This window comes from Caretta caretta, chromosome 1 (assembly GCF_965140235.1).
Source record: "Caretta caretta isolate rCarCar2 chromosome 1, rCarCar1.hap1, whole genome shotgun sequence".
NCBI lineage: Eukaryota > Metazoa > Chordata > Testudines > Cheloniidae > Caretta > Caretta caretta.
In genome coordinates, this window is record NC_134206.1 from 220925094 (window position 1) to 220947049 (window position 21956).

General features: G+C 38.3%; 1 protein-coding gene across 9 annotated transcripts in view; it reads left to right on the forward strand.

Moving 5' to 3' along the window:
• The window catches only part of FERRY3 (FERRY endosomal RAB5 effector complex subunit 3), a 32689-nt gene extending 11611 nt beyond the window's left edge, over positions 1–21078 (forward strand). For 7 of the 9 annotated variants that reach the window (XM_075120844.1, XM_048823603.2, XM_048823648.2 and 4 more), the window contains 8 exons: positions 1463–1569; positions 2280–2477; positions 4874–5002; positions 7641–7715; positions 9963–10165; positions 16979–17036; positions 18680–18747; positions 20385–21078. In XM_075120844.1, coding sequence (XP_074976945.1) covers positions 1463–1569; positions 2280–2477; positions 4874–5002; positions 7641–7715; positions 9963–10165; positions 16979–17036; positions 18680–18747; positions 20385–20477 — 931 coding nt within the window. In that variant the 3' untranslated portion in view covers positions 20478–21078. Of the gene's footprint in view, positions 1–1462; positions 1570–2279; positions 2478–4873; positions 5003–7640; positions 7716–9962; positions 10166–16978; positions 17037–17601; positions 17685–18679; positions 18748–20384 lie in introns of all 9 variants that reach the window. The other 2 variants (XR_007353126.2, XM_048823635.2) reach the window with 2 other exon arrangements.
• Positions 21079–21956: the final 878 nt, after the last annotated feature.

Genomic DNA, 21956 nt, shown 5'->3' on the forward strand with positions numbered 1-21956 from the left:
AATCAGTTTCTCCCAATTTACAGCTGTGTAAGGTGATAGGACCTAAAGACTGAAACTGATTCTCCTATTTGCAGATTCAGTAAGAAAAGGCATCCTGCCATATGAAGGTTTTCTTCACAACTCACGACCAGAAGGGCTAGAAACAGTTTTTAAGAAGCATTCATAATTCTGAGGTCCCAGTTTTGTGTGCTCAACTTGAGACATTTTGGTTCAGTTTTTTATTGGGTGTAAGCTGGTGTAGCTCCAGAGTTGTCAGTTTATACTAGTTGAGTTTCTGACCCTTGTTTATGATTTTCAGAGTACCAAGAGCTGTAGGTCCTTAGCACATCTGAAAATCATGCTCAAGGTCTCAAGTCAGGTGGTACCCAAAAATGGAGCTATACCAACTGAGGCCCCAGTTCTGCAAATGTTTGTGGATGGAGTAGTCCTGTTGAGTTTAATAGAACTATTCATAAGAGTTCACAGAATTGAGATCTTTACTAACACTTACAAAAGTTGGAGTCTTAATTTTTGTAATTAAAACTTTAATTATGCAGAAACAGATAGAACTTCCCAGGTGCCCTAACACAGCATGCTGTCTCTTACTGTTTCAGCCGCACCCAGTTGTGAGAGGAGACTGAAAAGTTGTTAATGATTAACTTTAATTGATTTGGAAGATGCTATTTACACAATGGAGAGAATAAAAATTAAATCTGTTTTTAAAAATAATACACTATTGTTCAACTTGATACTCATTACTTTTTTATTTTTTCTTCTTGTGACGTTTGTCTTAATCTTCTAATGTTGCAGAAATAAACATGCTTTATTTATTTGTGTATGAGTTGCACTAAGCATGTTGACAACAGTGTTTTATGGAAACAGCGTTTGTCTTCTGCTGGGGAATCCAACAAGGGGAGCTTTGTGATCTTAATGTACCACAAAAGAAATTGAGACTTTCATATCATTCATTATAAGCAAATGGTGGATTTTTTTTTTTCTTTTTTAAAGGAGTGTTTAAAAGCTTTCCTACCAGATTGTAACAATTTAAAAATAGGTCTAATTTTAAGCTCAGATTCCTTTGATATCCCATTTTAAAACATCCACAAATGGATTTTTATAAAATTCAGCAACTGCAGAATTATTTACTGGATGCTCTCAACAGCTAGGTTAAGAGGAGAAATTAAATATTTTTTTTATCTTAAATCTCCCCTTCTTATAGTGGAATCTGTGACTTCTGCTTATCTTAGGATAGAGCTGGGAGCTGTAATCTCTCTGGGCCATACCACTGTATTTTAATTATAAGGCTGCAGCCATCTGCTCTGTTTCATGCAAATTATATGTAGCCTTTTGGCTTCCACTGATCGGTTGGGTAAAGTGTGTATGTCTCTAGCATAAAACAAAACAAAATTCTGCCTTTGAAAAGAAGAACATTAATGGGAAACCTACTAGAGCTTTTAAATGTTTTTTTTTTTATGGATTTCAGTGAGGAAATTAAGGTTCAACCCAGTCAGCTGAGAGAATCTGTAGAAGGAAATGGAAGAATTTATGAAGAGCAGAGACAGTTAGAAGAAAGTTTTACTATTCATTTGGGTAGGTATAGTAACACGATCCCATAGATAACTGAGCACTGATTCTCAAGAAGTCATTAAGCTGAAGTATGATTATACTGGGAATAAGTGACAAAGTATTAAAATAATACCTAGAATAAGGCATCTTGATCTGTTGTAAGTAGCTAACTGAAAAACACTTTCTAGGGAAAATTTCATGATACAGTTAAAATGTTGGTTTTTTTACCTAGAGCCTGATTCAGCTTCTGTTAAAGTCAATGACAAAAGTTGAGAGTTGGATTAAACTCTACAAAAGAATTTCCAAAAATTAAATATTTAAAATGAACAGTTGTAATTCGTTTATGCAATTGTATTTTTTTAATATTTGACATGTGCTGACAACCTACATATTTCATCTTCTGTCTCGTGGTGGAGGATGGGACTTGTTTAGAGGCCTAGATTTACCTTCCTCTATCATACACACATTGTCTTATCAGACCCTTTAGTCTTATAAATTGCTACTATCGGTAGTATAAAATCTTGACACCTTTATAGATGCTAAAGAAAAAACCTCACTCATTACCCTCATTTGATTATTTGTTGTGTATCTCCATTCTAAGTCTTGGTCACGCACGTACACAATGCATATTTGAGCATTAAAGGGTTGATAGCAATGAGTACTCTAGTTCGTTATTTAGTAATATTTATGAAGTTGTTTGTATTCAGCGCTCTGTGCGTTTGCTTTCTATACAGGAGCCCAGTTGAAAACCATGCATAATTTGAGATTATTGAGAGCTGATATACTGGACTTCTGTAAACACAAACGCAATCACCGAAGTGGAGTAAAGCTTCACAGACTTCAAACTGCATTGTCACTCTATTCAACTTCTCTTTGTGGTCTGGTTTTATTGGTAGACAACCGAATCAGTTCATACAGTGGCATCAAAAGAGGTAAGTCATCTCATTCAGTGCATTGTGGAAGTGAACACCAAAGTTACCCTTGCAATCTTTACTCTTGCTCCCCATCCCTTCTCAGAAAGAAGCAATTCCTATGAAACTTGATTTTACCACAAGTCCTCCATTTCTCTCTCTATCTGATAGATCTCAAATCTTGTAGCTGAATTTGCTTCATCTCTGTCCTAACATTAACTACTAAAATAGTCTTGCTGTGTCTGGATCCCTCTCTCACTTGCCCACTCTGGAACTTGCTTAATAATAATAATTAATAATAATTATGTGCTGCACTGCCTATATCTTTACAAAGATCAAGGTTTTCACAGTTGGGTGCCTAAAACTAGGCTTTAAAATCCATATTTAGGCATCTAAAATGAATAGGCCTGAGTTTCACAAGTGTTGAGCACTGCAAATTTGAATGGAAGTCAATGAAAGTTGTATGCACTTTCTACTCCAGAAAACGGAACTGGTAGCAGTTGTGAGAGCACCCCTTTTAAATAGCTAGACTTGTATAAATGGTTATCCACTGTGGGCAAGGCAACTGACATTTTATTTGCCCCTGTTCCAATCTTGGCCACATCGGCTTTCTCTGAACTGCATTACAGACCTCTCCCAGCTTCCTCCTGAAATTCAGTACAAAAATGTTTACATTTCAAATGTTTGTTTTGGCCAGAGCCACTGTTACTGGTTGGGTCTCCTGTCCCTGACATCCTGTCATATCCTTTCCTTAAAAAATACTTCCAGTGAGAAGTAAAGTATTCCAAGAGAATAAAAACAGCGTAGCAGAAGAAACTGCAGCATGATATAATTGCCAATACTACTATTTCTCGGCTGCTTCGGTTCCTAAAAGTATGTTTCATACTCTCAATAATTATTTTTATTTTTTTACTTATTTCAGTTTATCAAAACAGACAAAAAGCTGCTAGTCCTAATCCCTAGATGTCCTTGACAATTATTTAGAAGTCCTAATAAACAAAGATTTAAAAAGGCAGCAATTTCTGTCATATACAGCAGCAACTAATTAGAGCTAAGGGGGGAAAATGTCTTCTGCCTAAAAACCACTTCTTAAGAAACATTCTCTTTCCCAAAAGCCCTCTTAAAAGATTAACCTGGTCACATGCCGTGGAGGTCAACGAGGTGTATATAAAAATGCTTACTACCTGACTTTTCAATCATTAGCTTCCTTATTTAGTGAATAATAGCAAAAGCACCATGTGCACTCTACAAATTTTGAAGATATTTTCCCATTCAGTTTGTTTTTAATAACAAATAAAAACCTGAACCCGGTGACTTTTATTTAGAGAGGGACTGGAGGAAAATTCTTAGGCCCCGATCCTGCAACATAAACCTACAAGTGGATTGTAGAGCCACAGTGAAGATAATGGGGCTCCATAGGTGCACAGCATGGATCAGGGCCATATTATTTGTTCAGGGCTGACAGTGTGCTCAGTGCTGTACAAGAAAGAAGGTCTTAGAACTTACTTTGATAGCTTTGCTTATGTAGCCCCAGTGTTGCAGATATTTTATACACATGCTTCACATGGATAGTTTTGTAGTGCCCTGCAAAGATTTCGAAAGCCTTATCTTTGCTCATGTGAGTAGTCCCATTGAAACAAGTAGTCCCACTGAAGCGTGTGTGAATAAAGTTAAAGATGTGTGAGTGGTTTTGAAAGACAGAGGTCTTGTGTGTGTGTGTGTGTGTGTGTGTGTATAGAACCTAGCAAAATGGGGCCTTGATCTTGGTTGGAGCCTTTATGCACCTCTGAAATACTAATAGTAATTAATTTTGTACCAGAACTGAACTTTGATCTAGAGAGATTCATAATGTTATTCTGTTGTTCACAGAGAGGATAAGGAATCTGCTACCAGCTGGGGCACTCCTCTATAGTTGTAAAGTCTGTGTTTCTGGTGTTGAAGAACTAGGGTTCTGATTCTGGCTTTCTAGATATGTTGTGTGAAAAATGTATCTATATATGCATTTTCTCTGCAGCACATAACTTTTTACACTAGTAGTCATTCCAGTTGTTGGTAACTAACACTCTGATACATTTCACTAAAATATTTATAGTAGGTACCAACAAAAGAAATTACAGCATTCAAATATATGTCTTACAAAATAAGAGAGAAAAAATTTATGCACACAGTATTTGTTTGGTTCAGGCATGGTCTTTTAGGGTTACTTGGTATGTAATATCAGCCTTTGAAGATTTTCCTTTTTAAATAATCTATTTATTTAAAAAATGTTCTAGCTCTCTTGTAAATTGTTTGAATTTAAAGTGGAGTGCAGTAGATACATTTGCTATTCTCACTAGCTTGCTAGAGTTCTAGCACAAAATTATGTAATATTCACAGACAAAAGCTGCAATTTGTGTTTTAAACTTACTTTCTTTTAGATTTTGCAACAGTTTGCCAAGAATGCACAGATTTCCATTTTCCTGGGATTCAAGAGCAGCTTGAAATTGTGCAGCAGGTTGTACTTTATGCTAGAGCACAACGCAGCAGTAAGTCAAAAAGACAGCATGGTCAGTGGCAATCAAAATTATTTTTCTTGAAATAGAACATCCCTGTGACTAAATGCTTTGTGTGTGTATGTCTGTAAGGGCAAGTCACTTAACCTCTCTGTACCTCAGTTTCCCTATAGGTAGAACAGGGATGTACCTCCATAAAACACATTGGGATTGGTGCGGGGGATGAGTGATATATATAAGCACACAATAGTTTATTAGATCACTTCTGTCTCTTTAAGCATAAAGGGTCTGCCAGAGTATGATTGTCTGAAACTAACATACAAAATTTGCAATAGAAGTAAGCTAGAGAGCTCAGGGAAGACAGAAACATTAGGGGCTTCTGTGGTCTCCAATATAAGTTACGTTTACTTTGCTTCGTAGCAGTAATTCAGCTAGCTCTCTTTTTACTTTGTTTTCTTAAAGGTTCATATGTAGGCAGAAACATTCATCTGTTAGATCCTTTCTCTTCTTAAATCTTGAGAGATCTCCAAAAGACAGGATCTGTTATGTAGTAAGCAAAGAGTAATTGTCGTCTTTGATATTGTTTACTCTATCTGGCACTGAATTAACTTGAGACGCATTGGTCCTGGTGTGGAGAAATCTACCTGGCACAATTTTATAACTTTTACCAGTCCCTCTGTTAATGCATAGAGCAACATTAGTGTTATCTCTTTCCAAGGTACTGATGAGCAAATATCAAGGGTTCAAACGTGCACTTTAATATAGTGCACATTGCCATATATCCTAACCTTCTACACTCGTGCATGTGTATCCTGTAACGATTGTAACAGCATTGTGTGTCCTGTCAGAAGTTAGGCTCAAGCCCTAAAAGAAAATACTATAAGTAAAGCTAATTGTTATGATACTTTCACTAATTCTGTATAGCCGGAGTCACGTTTTTAAAAGAAAAAAGACAGAGGTACTCTTCCAATGTCCTCCCACAAAAGAAGCTGCCTGCTTGAGAGGCCACTCATGATAGATTGAGCAGATAATCCGAATAGTCCTCTGGGCTTGTTTACCTCTCAGTGGTGGTCTAATACACCCATAGGTTCTCCTGGATGTCTTGGATCCATCTTATTTTTCTCCCCTCCAGTCAAGTGGCAGTATCTCCACTTTCATGAGGCCAATATGAGATGTTAGTTATACTTAAAATATACCAGCAACTGAGTTAATGCCCTGTATAATGAATGGGGAAGTTCACCCCTTTTAGAGCTATTGTTCCAGTCTATCTGTAAACTTGGGCACATAACGTGGCATCAGTTAACAGAAAAAGACTTAATTAAAAAAAATCTTGAGATTCTGGTGCACAAAGTGGCAGCTTGAGAGAGGTTCTGGCTTGCTGTACCTTCTCCCTCTCTCCAATTTAAGCCTGCCTATAGCAATGGACAAATTTTAGTCTGATTTATTTTTTTATTTTCTATCCAAAGATTTAGAAATTTCAATCATGTGGAGGGAGTTACGATTTTTTCCCTCACAACCACTGGGTAGTAAAGAAGAGAATATCCTGACTAACATGAGGACCAGGGGGAAGTGCATCATTCACCACTCTACCTTGTATTTACAAGTGGCTAAGAGATTGCACAGAATGGCAGGAAGTCTTCAACCACATGCTGTTGAGGCAGTACTCATACTTTTGTTTTCATGCAAAGAAGTACTTATGTGGTTTAAGTGAGTCAGTAACGTGAGTAGGCTCACAAAAGTATATAGAGAAACTATTTTCCTTTAGGAACCAGCATTTTGTAATAGACAGTCTTATGAAAGTAGTTTTCAGTATTTTCTTCACTTCCGGTTTTATGTGAACATCTCCATAATTTTCCGTGATACAAAGAAGTAACTCATTTTCATGTAGTAAATCATTATGTTGTTTTCTTATTTTTACACTCCCTTTAAATTCTTTTTGTATAAAAGAAATGGTAAATTGTTGGTTATATGTTAATGAGCTTCCATAAACATTTATGTTCCTGTTCGCAAATTTAAAAAAATCAAGTTACTGCTCTCCTCTTATCTGTAAGATTCTGATGTGACTTTAGAGAATTAAGACCATAAAAATAAATGAAAATTAGGAGACAAAGCAGGGAGAGGGCAGTTTTAAGAAAGGTTGAGAACCACTGCTCTTCTATTTACCATAGTGGGCCACATAGAGCTGCATATGTGTTATGTGGGCCACATCCACACAGTATGCATACTACCTGTATGGCCCTGAGGCTGTTACATGGGCCTCAGATGTGTGCTGATTCAGCCACAAGTGGGCTGTGGGTTGAGAACCACTGGCTTAAAATGACTATATATTTATATGGCCCCAACATGATAGTATCTGAGTGCCTTGCAAGTACAGTGATATAACAATCTTTCTTCCTTCCAAGTCTGTTCATAGCATTCTGTTTCTATTGTATTTTGGGTGCATTTGGTTTTCGGAGTATGCCTAAATAAAGGACTGCTGCGTGAAAGCTAAGTCAAAGAGATGATTTTGCATTTAGGACCTGATCCAAAGCCTACTAGAGTCCATAAAAAGATTCCCATTAATTTCAGAGGGCTTTGGATCATCTCCTAAATTCTTACAATGTGATGAGTGAAAATATTTAATGTCAGTTTACCAAGGCTAATATAATAAATAGCTTATATACAATATATTTAATGGTTACATTACATACAGATTCCGTAAATAGAAATGGTGGAAATGAAGATAAGTCCAAGAATATTGAACGAAACCAATCAAATATTTTGCCTGGTGAGTACTGTTATGGGGATTTGTATTTGTTTTTTTGTTTTTTAAAGCAGACTGTGCTTTATAGATACATATTTTTCTAGTTCTAAATTCAGAGCATAAATTTGAAACTAAGCACAACTTGCCTTGAATAAGAGAGGAGGGGTGTTCTTGTGGCTAAGGCATGGGTCTGGGTGTCAGGACATCTGGTTTCTATTCCCAGCTTTGCCTCTGACTCGCCATGTAACTTTAGGGAAAGTCACTTAACCAATCTGTGCCTAAGATTCGTTTTGCAAATAAAAAACAACCCAGCTTACAATATTTGAAGGAGTATTGAAATATTTTCAGAAAACAATTGTCTTTTAAAATAGTTGATTCTAGTCACTATTGTTGTGACCCAGCAAAGCACTTAAATATGTGCTTAACTTTAGGCAAATGAGTAGTTCCACTAAAGTCAGTGGGACTACTCCTACACTTAAAATTAAGCATATTCTTAAATGCTTTATTTAACCAGGGACTTCAGGAGGAAATATCTCTCATTGCTTCTCCGTGTATGTTGTCCCATTAGTAAGAAAAGTTTCTGTAGAAATGATTTGAACATCTACACACAACTTGTGCGCTATTTAGAAACAGATTTAGTTAAATCAGGGCAATCCCTAATGTGGACACTTTTTTTAAAACACCCAGTGGGTGTTTTAAATCAGTTTAGTTTAATTACAAGCCAACTTAAGATAAGACCTTCAAACTGATGTGAAGGTGTCCATGCTGGGGGTGTGGCGGTTGCACTGACTTCATTAAAGCTGTTTCTAAACCAGGGCAGTTAAATGAATGTACAAACTGCGTGTAGACCAACCCTATAGGGAGAATAACATTTCTCCCTTGTTTTGTATAAGCATTGTTGAAATTAGCCTACCAGAACCAAAGGGCCCAACTCAGAACTTTGTTTCTCTTGCCACCTCCCATCACAAGCATTCTTTCCTTTTGCCTCCTTTACTTTGTCTGTTTTTTTTTTTTTTTGGTGCACACACCTCCTTTCCTTTCTATTGACCCTTTTACCACTCCCTTTATAATTCTCTTGTATTCCAGTTCGTTCACATACCTGTCCTTCAGCCACTTCTAAAACTCTTGGTATTTTGTGTGAGTGGTGGTAGAAGAGTAGTGTTAAGTTCTCCCCTCTTTTCTCGCTCCACTTTCCAGCTGGCGTGTTAGCCACTTTTACAATATCCTTCATTTCAAAAATATTTTGTTCATGAAAATCTGCATCCTAACGATGCTGTTTCTATATCCCATCTTTATAATTTGGTCCCAATCCTGCAGTGAGATTCACACAGGTGAAACCCCCCCCCCCCTGAGATTTCCCTCTTGACTTCAATAGGGCTATGCCCAAGTGCATCTGTTTGTTGGATTGGCATCTTAATTTGTGGTGGCTGTCCCCAAAATTTCCTCACACCTTCATCTCTGTTACTTTGTGGGCTAATATCAGATCCAAGACTCCATTGCCCCTCCTTGCTTCCTCCACTTTTGGGATTAAAACTGTTCCAAGTCTAAAAATACTTTTTGACAAATTGTTTTTAGGCAAACCTTTTTAAACTTTTTAAACAAACCTCAGTATTTAATATCCCCCATTACTACACCTTCTTTTTTAATTTTGATGCTCTCTGATAACCTGCTTCATCTTCCTGTACATTCCTGTTAGATAACCCACTATCCTTTCCCACAGGCTTTTTGTAGCCTTTATTTTAACCCATCCATTTTGGGTATTTCCGCCTCCCACATCTGTCTTCACTTCACTGCTTGCGTATATGTTTTCACTGTTCCACCTCCTCTTTATTTTTTTTTCTCCTTTGACGTCTTCTACCACATATAGATCATATCTGTCTATATTGGCACTGTCATGCCTTATTACACCAGATCTCTGATGCCAACTACATTCAGTGGAAAAGCATGAAAATAAGTCTTGGGTCAATGTGAACAGGGGAGGGGTGTCACTGTTCTGCAGGTTTTTACATCTGTTAGTGTCTTTTCTTATTTATAGCTTCTGATCTAGGTTAGATGGGCACATTTTGCCTTGTGTCTTTAAAATAACAGTACGAAAGTACAGCAATTGATTTTATTTGATAAAGGATTGGATCCACATCGGATTCAGACCATTAGTATTAAAACATTTACACTGTCATTCCCAGCATGCTTTGATGTTTATTATCTATGTTTGTATTTAGTATAGATTACTAGCATGATAGAGATTACATTGTCTCCTTCATTATTCTGCAGGAGAATTTTACATCACACGCCATTCAAATCTTTCTGAAATTCATGTTGCTTTTCATCTGTGTGTGGATGATAATGTAAGGTCTGGTAACATTACTGCTCGGGATCCTGCGATCATGGGCCTCAGAAATATTCTCAAAGTTTGCTGTACACATGATATTACTACAATTAGCATCCCTCTTCTGCTGGTCCATGATATGTCAGAGGTAAGTAAAAACAAACAGCAAAAAAACCAGCAAAACCACCCAGTAATCTAACTTCTATGTTTGCACTCAGAAAGGTAGCATATTCCTAGATCAGCTCATCTAATTGAGAAAGCTCTACAGTAGTTGTGCCATACTCCCAGTTTTCATCAATGTTCTTGAAAAAGAGTGGAGATGAGAAATTTAGAGCATACTAGTACTATTTAGATCTGTTCTGTTTATTATTTGTAGATAGTATAGGATGGTCTCAGTCTTTATTTTAAAAAAGAGGGGGATTGGGAGGAAAAAGCAACCTAACTTAAAACGCCACTTTCAGCATTGCATATTCCTTCTTCAGAAACTAATCAATCTAACCCTAGTCTTGCAAAGGAATCACCAGTAGGGATCCTTGCATGTATACAGAGTATGTGTGACTTAAATGGCATTCCACACAGACATAGGGTCTGCACAGATTCTTTTGTAGGATCAAGACCTATTATTGTAAAAGATGTAATTGTGCAAAAGTTAGGAAACTCTCAGTTAATGTTGTGCAGAATTATATACTTTAACCTCAAAGTTTAGAACTAGATAATTAACTCTCTTAAAAATGAAATCTTATCTCCTGATATAAACATTTTTTCAGGTCGCAAACCTGAGGTGATCTATGCAGGCATGAGTCTATTCATGTAGATTGGTTATCAGAACTTGAGTCTTAGGTTTTAATTAGGGAGGGAGAACATCAGTTGATTCCTACGATATATTTTGTGGATTTTCTTCTTCAACCTTTAGTTCAGTTTTATTTTCAGTTGCATATCTTAAAACAAACAAACAAAAACAAAAAACAAAACAAAAGAAATACCCTGTTCTTGTACTCTAAGGGCAGGTCTGCACTACAGCCCAAGTAGATATAACTTACATTGCTCAAGGGTGTGAAAAATCACACCCCCAAGCGACGCAAATTTTCACGTTCCACACCAGCACTGTGTCAGTGGGAGACACTCTCCCACCAACATAGCTTCTCCTTCTCGCCAAGGTGGAGTAATTATGCTGACGGGAGATCACACTCCCGATGGCATAGCATCTCTTTATCAGATGCGCTACAGCAGTGCATCTGCATTGGTGCAGCTGTGCTGATGTAGCACTGTAGTGTAGACTTACTCCTCGTTTTCTGATGGGATCCTAGTTAAAAGACATGTTCTACTGTGTGAAACTGAAGAGTAGAATTAACACCTAGTTCTTTAGATTCTTAAATGCTAATTTCTTTTATCTCCCTTTTTGTATTGGTTTTCTGGTTTAAGCATTTGCAAAATAAACATTATGACCAGCATAGTATGTGTAGATTAGGCAAAACTATGTATTCATCCTTGATATACTTTGTGAATTGAATTGGAAATGCTGGTAACAAACAATTTACTGCAGCTGGCTGGCCTAATTTAAAACATGCAACTTCTGTAATACATTGTACAGGAAAAAGTGAACAATCTCAGATTTCTGAAGGCTAATCTGAACTTGGTGCCTTTTGGAAACCTTGTTTTCTAAAGTTGTATTTACCACCTACCTAAAAATTTTTTTTGTAAAGTGGTTAACCAGGAGCACAGCTGCAGAGATGTTGAGATGTTTCATTGTGACAGGCATTCATCAGGCGCTTTCTTTATTGTTCTGCAAAAAAAAAAAAAAAAAAAAAGCCCTTTTGTAGATGGATTTTTATAAATTAGCAATGACATGGAGTTTATTAAACTGAATGAAGGGTGACTTCTTTTTTACTGGTACACCTGTACCCCAATATAACGCAACACAATATAACACAAATTCGGATATAATGCGGTAAAGCAGCACTCTGGGGGGCGAGGCTGCGCACTTCAGTGCATCAGCGTGTCTGGCTCCGACTCGCTGCTCTTAGAGGCGTGTTAAGGGTGCTGGGCTAGGGCCAAGGGGTTGGATAAGGGGCAGAGGGTCTCGGGGGGCGGTCGGGGACAGGGAGTGGGGGGGGTTGGATGGTTTGGAGGTTCTGGGGGCAGGGCAGTCAGGGGACAGGGACGTTGGATAGGGCGTGGGGGGCCTGTCAGGGGGCAGGGGTGTGGATAGGGGGCAGAGCAGTCAGGGGACAGGGAGGAGGGGAGTTGGGTAGGAGGTGGGGTCCTGGCAGTGATTAGGGACGGGGGTGTCTCTGGAGGGGACAGTCAGGGGGCAAGGAGCAGGAGGGCTTAGATAGGGGGTGGTTAGAGGCGGGGGGGGGTCTCGGGAGGGGGTAGTCAGGAGACAAGGAGTGGGGGGGGTTGTATGGGTCGGAGGTTCTGAGGGGTCAGTCGGGGTGGGAAGTGACTTAATAACGGAAATGCTCAAGGCCAAAGCAAGTTGGATATAGCACAGCTTCACCTATAAGGCGATAAGATTTTTTTGGCTACTGAGGACTGCGCTATATCGGGGTAGAGGTATATTAGGATTTCATATAAAGCGAATGTCACAAAGAAAAGTTGCTTTTACTGTTTCACTTGTGCCTAGTGGCCCTGATCCATAACTGGGGCCCCTTGGTGATATGGCAATACAAATAATTGTTGATAATAATAATATTGTTGGAGTTTTTTAAAAAGTACATTCTGTAGACTTCAATGCATGCAAAACCATACCTGTTCTGTATAAACTGAGATAACTTCATACCATTTCCTAGTGCATAGGTGTTTACATTTCATCACTGAAAACACCACAACTGCTTTTTTTCTGTGGAGTCTGAGCAGAGGGGCCGTTGCTGTTGCCTGTATTACTGTTCTATAGAAAAGCAGAAAATTTCTCAGGGGTGTCAGTCAGGCACCTTTTGTGACCATTACAGTGATGCAGAACATTTTCTGAAAAGTCCAAAAAATGAGAAATGGAGATTTACAATCTGTAGCATAAACTGGCTGGCTGTATCATTTTTGTGTTATGGCAAATTATTTTGGGTATGTGCCCTTGTACCACCATAAACAATTCCACTCCTCATTTCCATCAGATATATATTATGAGACAGTTACCAAATTGGCATTTAGTCAAAGTATACCTATTGTAGCCTGGTGTCCTTACTAAGGCAAATTTATTTAAATTAATTGGACTTTTGCCTACCTGAGAACTGCTTAGAGACTTCAGGACTTGACCCTCTATTTTTAGCCCTTGTAGGGCCTGATGCTGTAAAAACTTAAGCACCTGGGTGACATTCCCCAGAGATGGACAGCTGTGTCCCTCAGTTCTCCAACCTGGGGTCCCTTTTACATTGCTTTACTGTGAGAGCAACCACTCCTGGCCTTGCTCACACACAGCCTCTCTAGCATGTAAATTACTCCCAGCTGAGTTTTATGAGTGCTCTAAGCCAGCCACTCCTGAATTATATGTCAGAGTGACACCAGCAAACTCCTAGTCCCAGACTTGCCTCCAGAAATGTGTGTGTTGTACAGCCGGGTACCCTCCTGGACAACACCAGCTCATAGAAAGTCCGTTATTTTGTTAATAGAAAATAACATGCACAAAATTTGGGATAACAAGTGGAGCTTCCCAAACACTTCAATTGAAACACACACTGGTTTAAGCAAAACAATAAAGCAGGTTTGTTAACTACAGAAAGCTAGATAAAATGATTACAAGTAATAAGGCATAAAAGCTAGAACTGGTTACAAAGAAATAAAAGGTAAAACACAAACGAATACCTAACTTATCAAGCAAAGTGAATTCAAAGCAAAGATTTCTCTCACCACAGGCTTTATCATTGTTACTGGCTGAACTCCTTTTAGACAGGATTCCTCCCCCCCCACCTCCTCAGTTCAAAGCTGTTCCATTGTTCCTCAGATGTGTTTGCCACGGATAGAGAGAGGAGGAATTGTGGCCTCTGTTCTCCTTTCATATAGCTCTCTATTTGTATTCTGTTTGCATGGGAATTTCCTGCTGTTCTGTTGCCAAAATGTAAATTTTTCGTTCACACCCTTTTTTCTGCCAAAATATGGCTGCTTAACTAGGTGATAGTTCATTTGATTTTGTTGACACCTGGCTGACGTGTCAGTTTGCCTTTGTCTCTGAGGACATGGCTCGTGCCTGCTTTTCTAAACTTGGGACATGCCTCAGGCCATGTCTACATTGTCACTTATATCCACAAAACTTTTGCCACTCAGGGGTGTGAGAAAACACCTTCCTGAGCGACATAAGTTTTGTCAGAATAGCTACCGCAGCTCATTGAGCTGGTTTTATTATATCAATGGGAGAGCTCTCTCCCATTGGCATCATTTGGCTACATGAGCACTCTTACAGCAGCACAGTGGCCACAGTGGAGTCTTATAACTTTATACATAATGTTGCCCCATATTTTACCAGGACAATAGTGTTCAGCAGATTATGAGCTTTCAAATGATAGCACACAAGGTACAAAATTTATGAGCGTTTTGTAAAAGTGGTGAACATAAGGGTACCAACTGTCACAACCTGCTTTAACTTTACGCATGTTACTAGTCTCACTGACTTCTGTCTCTTTCAGATAGAAGCTTGTGTGTATATATAAGGTTTGCAGCAGATTCTATAGGACAACATACTTAGGCTGTCTTGGACCAGCAGGAGAAACAAATTCCTAGACAATGGCCCTCCTACTAAAAAATCAAGCTCTTTTTTTGATAGATTTTAGAGCGCAAGACAGGGATGAGATCCTGGTTACTGACTGCAGACCATAGCTCCCTGAACACTTCTTGTACCTCACTAGAGTGATAGTAATCAAAACTCAACCTAGAATGATAGTATCTTTTTTTACCCCATACACACACAGGACCCTGCCCATCTGATCTGAGTAGCCTTATGAACCTTAGTGGAATACTCTGCATGTAAAAAATAACCTGATAGCATAGTGAAATCATCAGTATATCACTTTTAAAGGTGACACAGTAATGATTCAGATTCTAATCCATATTTGAGTTTTTTTGGGTTTAATTCATTGGCATTCTGTGTTCAATCTGTTATTTCTGTGAGTGCCCCCAGCACTTAACTTCTGTACGCCTCTGACGTGGTCCAAGAACTGGTGTCATATCCTCCTTCTTTGGTAGGTCCTTTTAAGGTATCAAATGTTTTTTGACCTTACTGACTGCAAAACTGCTGTTAATTTGCCTTCAGGGCAACAGGACCTTTCTTTTTAGACACTGGTTTTTAAACTAGGCCAAAACAGGGATCAAAACCACCAACAAACGCCTACCTTACATGTGACAGCCTGTGTAGGCAGATAAATTACAATGAAGACCCAGTATTTCTTCCGGAAAGCTTGAAAAAAATATATATTCCGTTGTGCAGCATTGTGCTATCTGATTCATTTGTTGCGTAACTTAAGGGCAAAGCAAACAGATGCTAAGGATTTGCATCATGAGAAAATTGTTTTTAAATGTTTCCATTTTACGATGTTGGTTCTACTGCCGCTCTCGATTTTTTTTTTTAAATAACGATCCACTGTATCTAGTGTAGGTGGGAACTACAGCTTACAGCAACCCTCTAAGGCCATGTATGGGGTGAACTGTATTTGTGTTAACCAAATGATCAGAAGTTTGATACTTTTTAAATAAGGCTGATTTTTTTTTTCCCCTGCTGTAGAGATGCTCTTTGTGTGGTGTTTGACAATCTGTCATTTACACTGTGTAGATTTAAAACCATTTGCTGGTTTTGTGGAATACAAAAGTGCTTAAACTGGAAATTTGGAAGGGTAGGTAGAGTGCCAAGTCCATGTTTATATGCATAGTTCTGTTCATACTGGGAAGTGCTTATCTTTTGAATCATAGGAATGATTCTTTTTAAATAACGTTAACAACATTGACATTTTTTTATCTGCCACTGATAGTATTTTCCATTTCTTGGCTTAGATTCCAAGGAATGTCCTAAATTCATGTAATGTTTCCCAGTGTTTAAACTTCTATCTAGATCTCAAATTTATTTGACAAGTCCCTATTAACCATGCCTCTTGGGATACTTTATAGGTGCAAGGTACCATACCTAATCTCGGTTATTTAACGGAAGCTCCAAATTCTCTCTCCATCTCTTCTTGTATCTGTATCACTTGAATTATTGAATTTATTTTGGGATATAAATCCAACCGCAATAGAGGATCTATCTGCCAGGGCATTTTTAGTATGTCAGTGGCGATAGTATGAGGGTCATAGCTAGAAGTCCTCAAAAAGAATACCAGCAAATTCAATGACTGCAGTTAGGCTGCTGAACACATCCTTACTCTGGCAATCCAAAGTTTGGATCGGACTGTATAGGCAGTTTAATTGTACGTAATACATGAAAGCTGAGATATTCAAAGCTGCTTATGGTGATAGTGCATGTGAATGTCCTTGAGATGAATGGGAGCTGTGCATCAATATCCCCCTTTGGAAAATCTAAGCTTAAAAATGCATATTGCACTGTTCACACAGTAGCCTCTCAGCACTTTACATAAAGCAGTAGCTAAGTTTTTGTGGTAATCCATAACAATAAACATTTGCAGAATGCTTTGGAAAACTAAGTGTTCTTTGTCTATGATATTATTTGAAAAGAATGAAGCAGATCAATAAACCACATTAGCAAATGTGCTCTATGGCCTGAGACATTCGAGAGAGACCTCTGCTTAAGGAGAGAACTTTCTGCTTTCTAGCAGAGAAAATTGTGTTCAGAAAATGAGCAGGTGTGCAAGCTCATAACACTAGAGACTGTAAAGACAATATGAGAGTAAATAAGACATTGGAATAAGATAAACACGAAAATATAGAAAAACATTGTCTTGCAACACTGTTGTCTTGAGCCACTTGTTGATGCTTTTGTTATGTTATTAACTTTAACCAATTTTTAACTAGCTTTTTTTTTTTTAAGGAAATGACTATACCATGGTGCTTAAAGAGGGCAGAGCTTGTGTTTAAATGTGTCAAAGGTTAGTGCACGCTTCACCTATTATTTTGTCACATTAACTGTCAGCAAAAATCACTTAAATTTACATATTGCAAAAGAGATGAAAAATGTGAGGAATTCAAAATAGAGCGTCAGAAGTAATTTTGTATCTGTTGGCATAACTTTACCATTAATGTGTATGTTTTCTATATTCTTTCCTGTTTAAAAAGTGATGAACACATGATGCTGTGTTAGAACAGAGGGGAAAAAAGTAATATTAACACACACTTCTCATATCAGGGCTTGTCTACACTTGAGCACTACAGCTGCACCACTGTAAACGCTTCAGTGTAGACACTATCTATGCTGATGGGAGGGATTCTCCTATTGGCATCAGTAATTCACCTTCCCCGAGAGGTGGTAGCACTGTGGACAGGAGAATTCTTCTGTCCCCCTAGGGCTGTCTACACAGAGGGTTGGGTTGGTATAGATATGTGAATAACGTAGCTGAAGTCGATATACTTAGATCTACTTACCATGGGTTCCACACTACGTGATGTCAACTGGAGACACTCTTCCCGTCGACTCCCTTTGCGCTTCTCGTTCAGGTGGAGTACAGAAGTCGACGGGAGAGCGATCTGACCTGCTAAATCAACCACCGATGCATCGATCGCCACATGTCAAACCCCCGGTATGTGTAGACAAGGCCCAAGTCTAGAAGACAAAGATGAAAAAAGACACATTACACTATCAAGACATCTGTCTGCCAGTGCATAATTGTTCCTTCCCAGTATATTTTCCAGTATCTCATTCAGCTGACGTTTTAAATGACCCACACAATGGAGCTTCTACTAATTTTTTTAGGAGATTATTTCAGAGGTGAATGAGCAGGCATTTTCCTGATACTTAGTCTCAGTTTCCCCTTTTTATTTGTCTGTTGTTGTCTATTACTACTGGTTGTACTCCTGTGCCCTACATTTAAATAATTCCTCACCATCTTTGCTGTTCAAACCCTTCAAATATTAGTTGAATGTTAGGCCCCCTACACTAGAAGTTAGCCAGTTTCTTCTTAGTGGGGGTTATTAGGTGGGAGCCATATGCTCATTCACAGTTATACAACATCCCTATGTCAGCAAAATAGAAAAATGCTGTTAGGAAAGTGTACATGTTTTGCTCTTTCTTCACAAATCAGTTCCTCATGATCATTTTTATTGCCCTTCTCCAAACTGCGTCCAGTCTGTCAATATATTTCTGGTATTAGAGTGCCCAGAACTGAATTCAATATTCCAGGTGTGGTCACACCAGAAAGCATAGCTAGTTGTTGAAAGCAAGCTGTCAAAGTAATACAGATCCAGAAAGTATCTTCTGATGCCTGCTGCAGCTCCATGTTGACCAGCACGAGATTGTGCAGTTTGCTCAAGCGCAGGAACTTTACACCCTTCAAGACTAGAATGGTGTTCTCCATAGTGGATCATCAGGATCTGCAGGCTGACCAGAGATTTGAACCAGCAGGTTGGGCAGGCTAGTGAAGACTAAGGGCCCAGAGGTGCTAATCTGGTTTATGCAGCTCCACCAGGTGTCTGAAATCATAACTATATATGTAAATGTATACCACACTCTGATAAGTGTCATTAAAAGGAAAATCTAATGCGTATAGTGTGTAAATATGTGAATGTTGTCTTCTAGGCTTCATGATGGAAATGGCTTCATGGGATGGAGGAATTTCTCGGACTGTACAATTTCTGGTACCGCAGGTAGGTTTTTAATAGAGAAATTAACTCCTGTTATGGCCTAGGAGACAAAAACAGAACAGGGTTCTGGGTGCTGACAAATCTGGGTTTTGTTCCCTGCTGTGCCTTTTAAAAAAAAAAAAATCTCTGTGCTTTAGTTTTCTCATCTGTAAATTGGGAAGAATACATGCTTTAGAGGTGTTGTGACACTTAATGTTTGAACCACTTTTTGCCAGCCACAGATAGAAGGCATTATAGGGTATATCATTATCGCTGTTTAAAAACAGACACATCAGATAACGGGAGTCAGAATTCACAGAGTTTTAGAGGGTACATACTAATATAAAGATGTGTTTTTACTGCTAGTTTCTTCAGAAAGTGTGGAGTTTAAGCTTAAATGACTTTATTTTAAGCTTTCAGTTGGTCTTCTCCAGCATCTTTGAAAGTTAGTGTGGAAAGAGCCCAATCATGCTCCCACTGAATCAGTGGTACAGCTCCCCTTTACTTCAGGGGCGCAGGATCAGGCCCCAACAGACGTGCACTAGAACTACAAAGTTGTTAATAACTACCCCAAATTGTTTGAATTCTGGATGATCTTCAGAAGCAGGAAGTCATCCAAAAGTTGTGATCAGTGCTAAGTTTTGTTTATTTGCTGTGGTCCTTAAAGTTATGTACATTGTAAAGTTAACTGGAAGGAAGCATTATTTGGAAGCATATTCATAAGTTAAAAAAATTACTTAACACAACGTTATGAGCCTCTAGGCAACGAGAACCAAGAATAGACGACTAGCAAAATCAGATCTAATTTTGGAATTCAGAGAGTGAGACACTAATCTGAAATCATGAAAAGGTCTATGCTAGGGCTACATAAGAGAAAGTCAGTGACTGGAGGAAGAAAGCCTCTTTAAATAGATATTTTTTACTAATGTAAATACAGGGTAATATTCCCAAGTAGGTTTTGTCCTATTAATTGCTAGAATTAGGTTATAGCTAAGAGTCTAGTTCATTTGCAATATTGTGGAAATTACAGATACTGCAATATCAGGCTTCCACCACAATTTTGTTTTTAATTAGCTTATTTTGCACAGATCACAATTTTGCATGCATTTTGAGCATGCAGTTAGTACTGCACTAACATTCAATACCTGTAACATGTAAAAGGCTAATGTGACTGGTCTTGATTTCTATAGCCATTGTGTTAAGACTTAATTTCTGAATTTTATGTTGTACTGGTGACTTTAAAAAATAATAATAAAAAAGGTGTAATATAGTTGCAGCAAAATGTCTGGTTACAAAAAAAATAGCAGGCATAACATAATACTTGAGTGTTTATTATTCCAGCAATTTTTTCTTAAGCAAATAGGTCTACTCTAGCTTTTCCAAATTACTGCTATTAACAAAGGTCCGTTATTACCTTTCTACGATTTTCCATCTCTTGTTCGCGACTCAGATGCATTTATTTGAAGATCATCCCACGATTCAAGTAGGGCCCTAGTCATAGCATCAGTGGCTGGAAACCTCATCTGGATGGTGGATGTGCTGCTATAAGACTCCACTACCGAGTAAAGTACTGGAGGAGAGGGGAGAATATAGAGAGAATGTTGGTCTCATCCAAATTATAGCAAACAAATCAATGCTTTCTGTTGTCTTCATTTTTACAGACTATATCTGAGGAAATGTTTTATCAGCTGAGTAATATGCTCCCCCAGATCTTCCGAGTGTCCTCTACGCTGACTCTGACATCTAAGCACTAACCCCTCTGAAGTAATAAGATGCATGTCACTGGAAGAGATGAGAGTATTGGTTTAAATATCTAGAATTTCTCCTCTGTATTTTTCCCAAAATTGACTGTTCATTTGGAAGTTAAATTTTATTGCAAGTTGCAAACAAAATAATGTGTATCCGTTCAAAAGTTCATAAAATCAATGATCTGTCTTGATTTAGATGTTTGCCAAAAAAATGAAATACAGTCAATGTCTTTCAGCAAGATATTAATGTGAAATATTTCACCTTTTTACACATATCATGTACTGTAAATGTTGGAATGTGACCTAAAATGTGTGTATTTAAAAGTTATCTATAGAAACAGAGTAATTGTCATACCTAAGCATTTACAGTAGCAGGAATAGATATCTTTACTTTTTTGGAAACATTCTTGTTTTCTGAATTTGCCCAGTGCAATTTAGAGGAGCGTGAATTATATCAGGCAAGCCTTTTTGGTATAATTTAAATAATCTGGAAACATTGTAAAAGCAACTGTAATAAGGTCAACCCTGACCATGAGAATAAAATTGACACCCCCGCCCATAACAGTTACAAAATGAAAGGTAAAATAAAATGAAAAATAACCACTAACTTCTTGTATTGTGCAAATCATTCAGTAGATAATATACTCTTGGGATAGTGATTATGGGTTTCAAGTTACAGTCATTTCCATTTTCACAATGGGGTTTTTTTCTTTTTCATGTTCTGGTATTTTTAGTGTAGCATCTCTTGTTCGGAAAGGAGATTTGGCATTGGTGGGACTTCCACATAGGCAATTCAATAACAGTATCAGAACTGCCACACTGGTGTATTTTGTTGCCTGCTATGAATTTTTCAGATTTCATAATCTAAGTAAATTAAAAAAAAAAAAAAGTGGGGGGGGGAGGGGCAGGCGCAGTTCTGCTCTGTAAAGATGACACTGAACAGGTCTGCTCCCTTTATGTATCCCAAATCTCCTTTGCTGCCTTTTAGTGGCAAAATGAGATTTTGCTACTCTTTAAACTTTAGCACAGCACATTACAGTTTCAGGGCCAAGTTAGTAACACCTGTGCAATCCCATTGAAGACCGTAAGTGCCCACTTTTCATGATAAGAGCGTTCCAGTTAGAAACTGCTCTAGATGTAATATACTACACATAATTTCCTGGATTTCTCATCCCATATTCTTTATAAATTAAAATATTGGTTCTTTAATAGTTATTCCAGCCCAATGAGGCCTCTAGTGGTTAGTATCCACTCAGTCGTGTGGAGCTTGGACATGACCACTCCACCGGGCTCTAACCCTAGGAAGGTTGACAGCATTTGGCCTCCGGAGAGGACCCCCTGAGTTACCCTTCCCGGGTCACTTCCTACTAATGCTTCCCTCCATTCCTGATCCTAGATGAAGAAAAGGAAAACAAACTGTCTGCTCCGACCGGGCTCAGCATACAGTCCTTCAGGGAAGCGTCACTAGTCCCTTTTGGCAGGAGC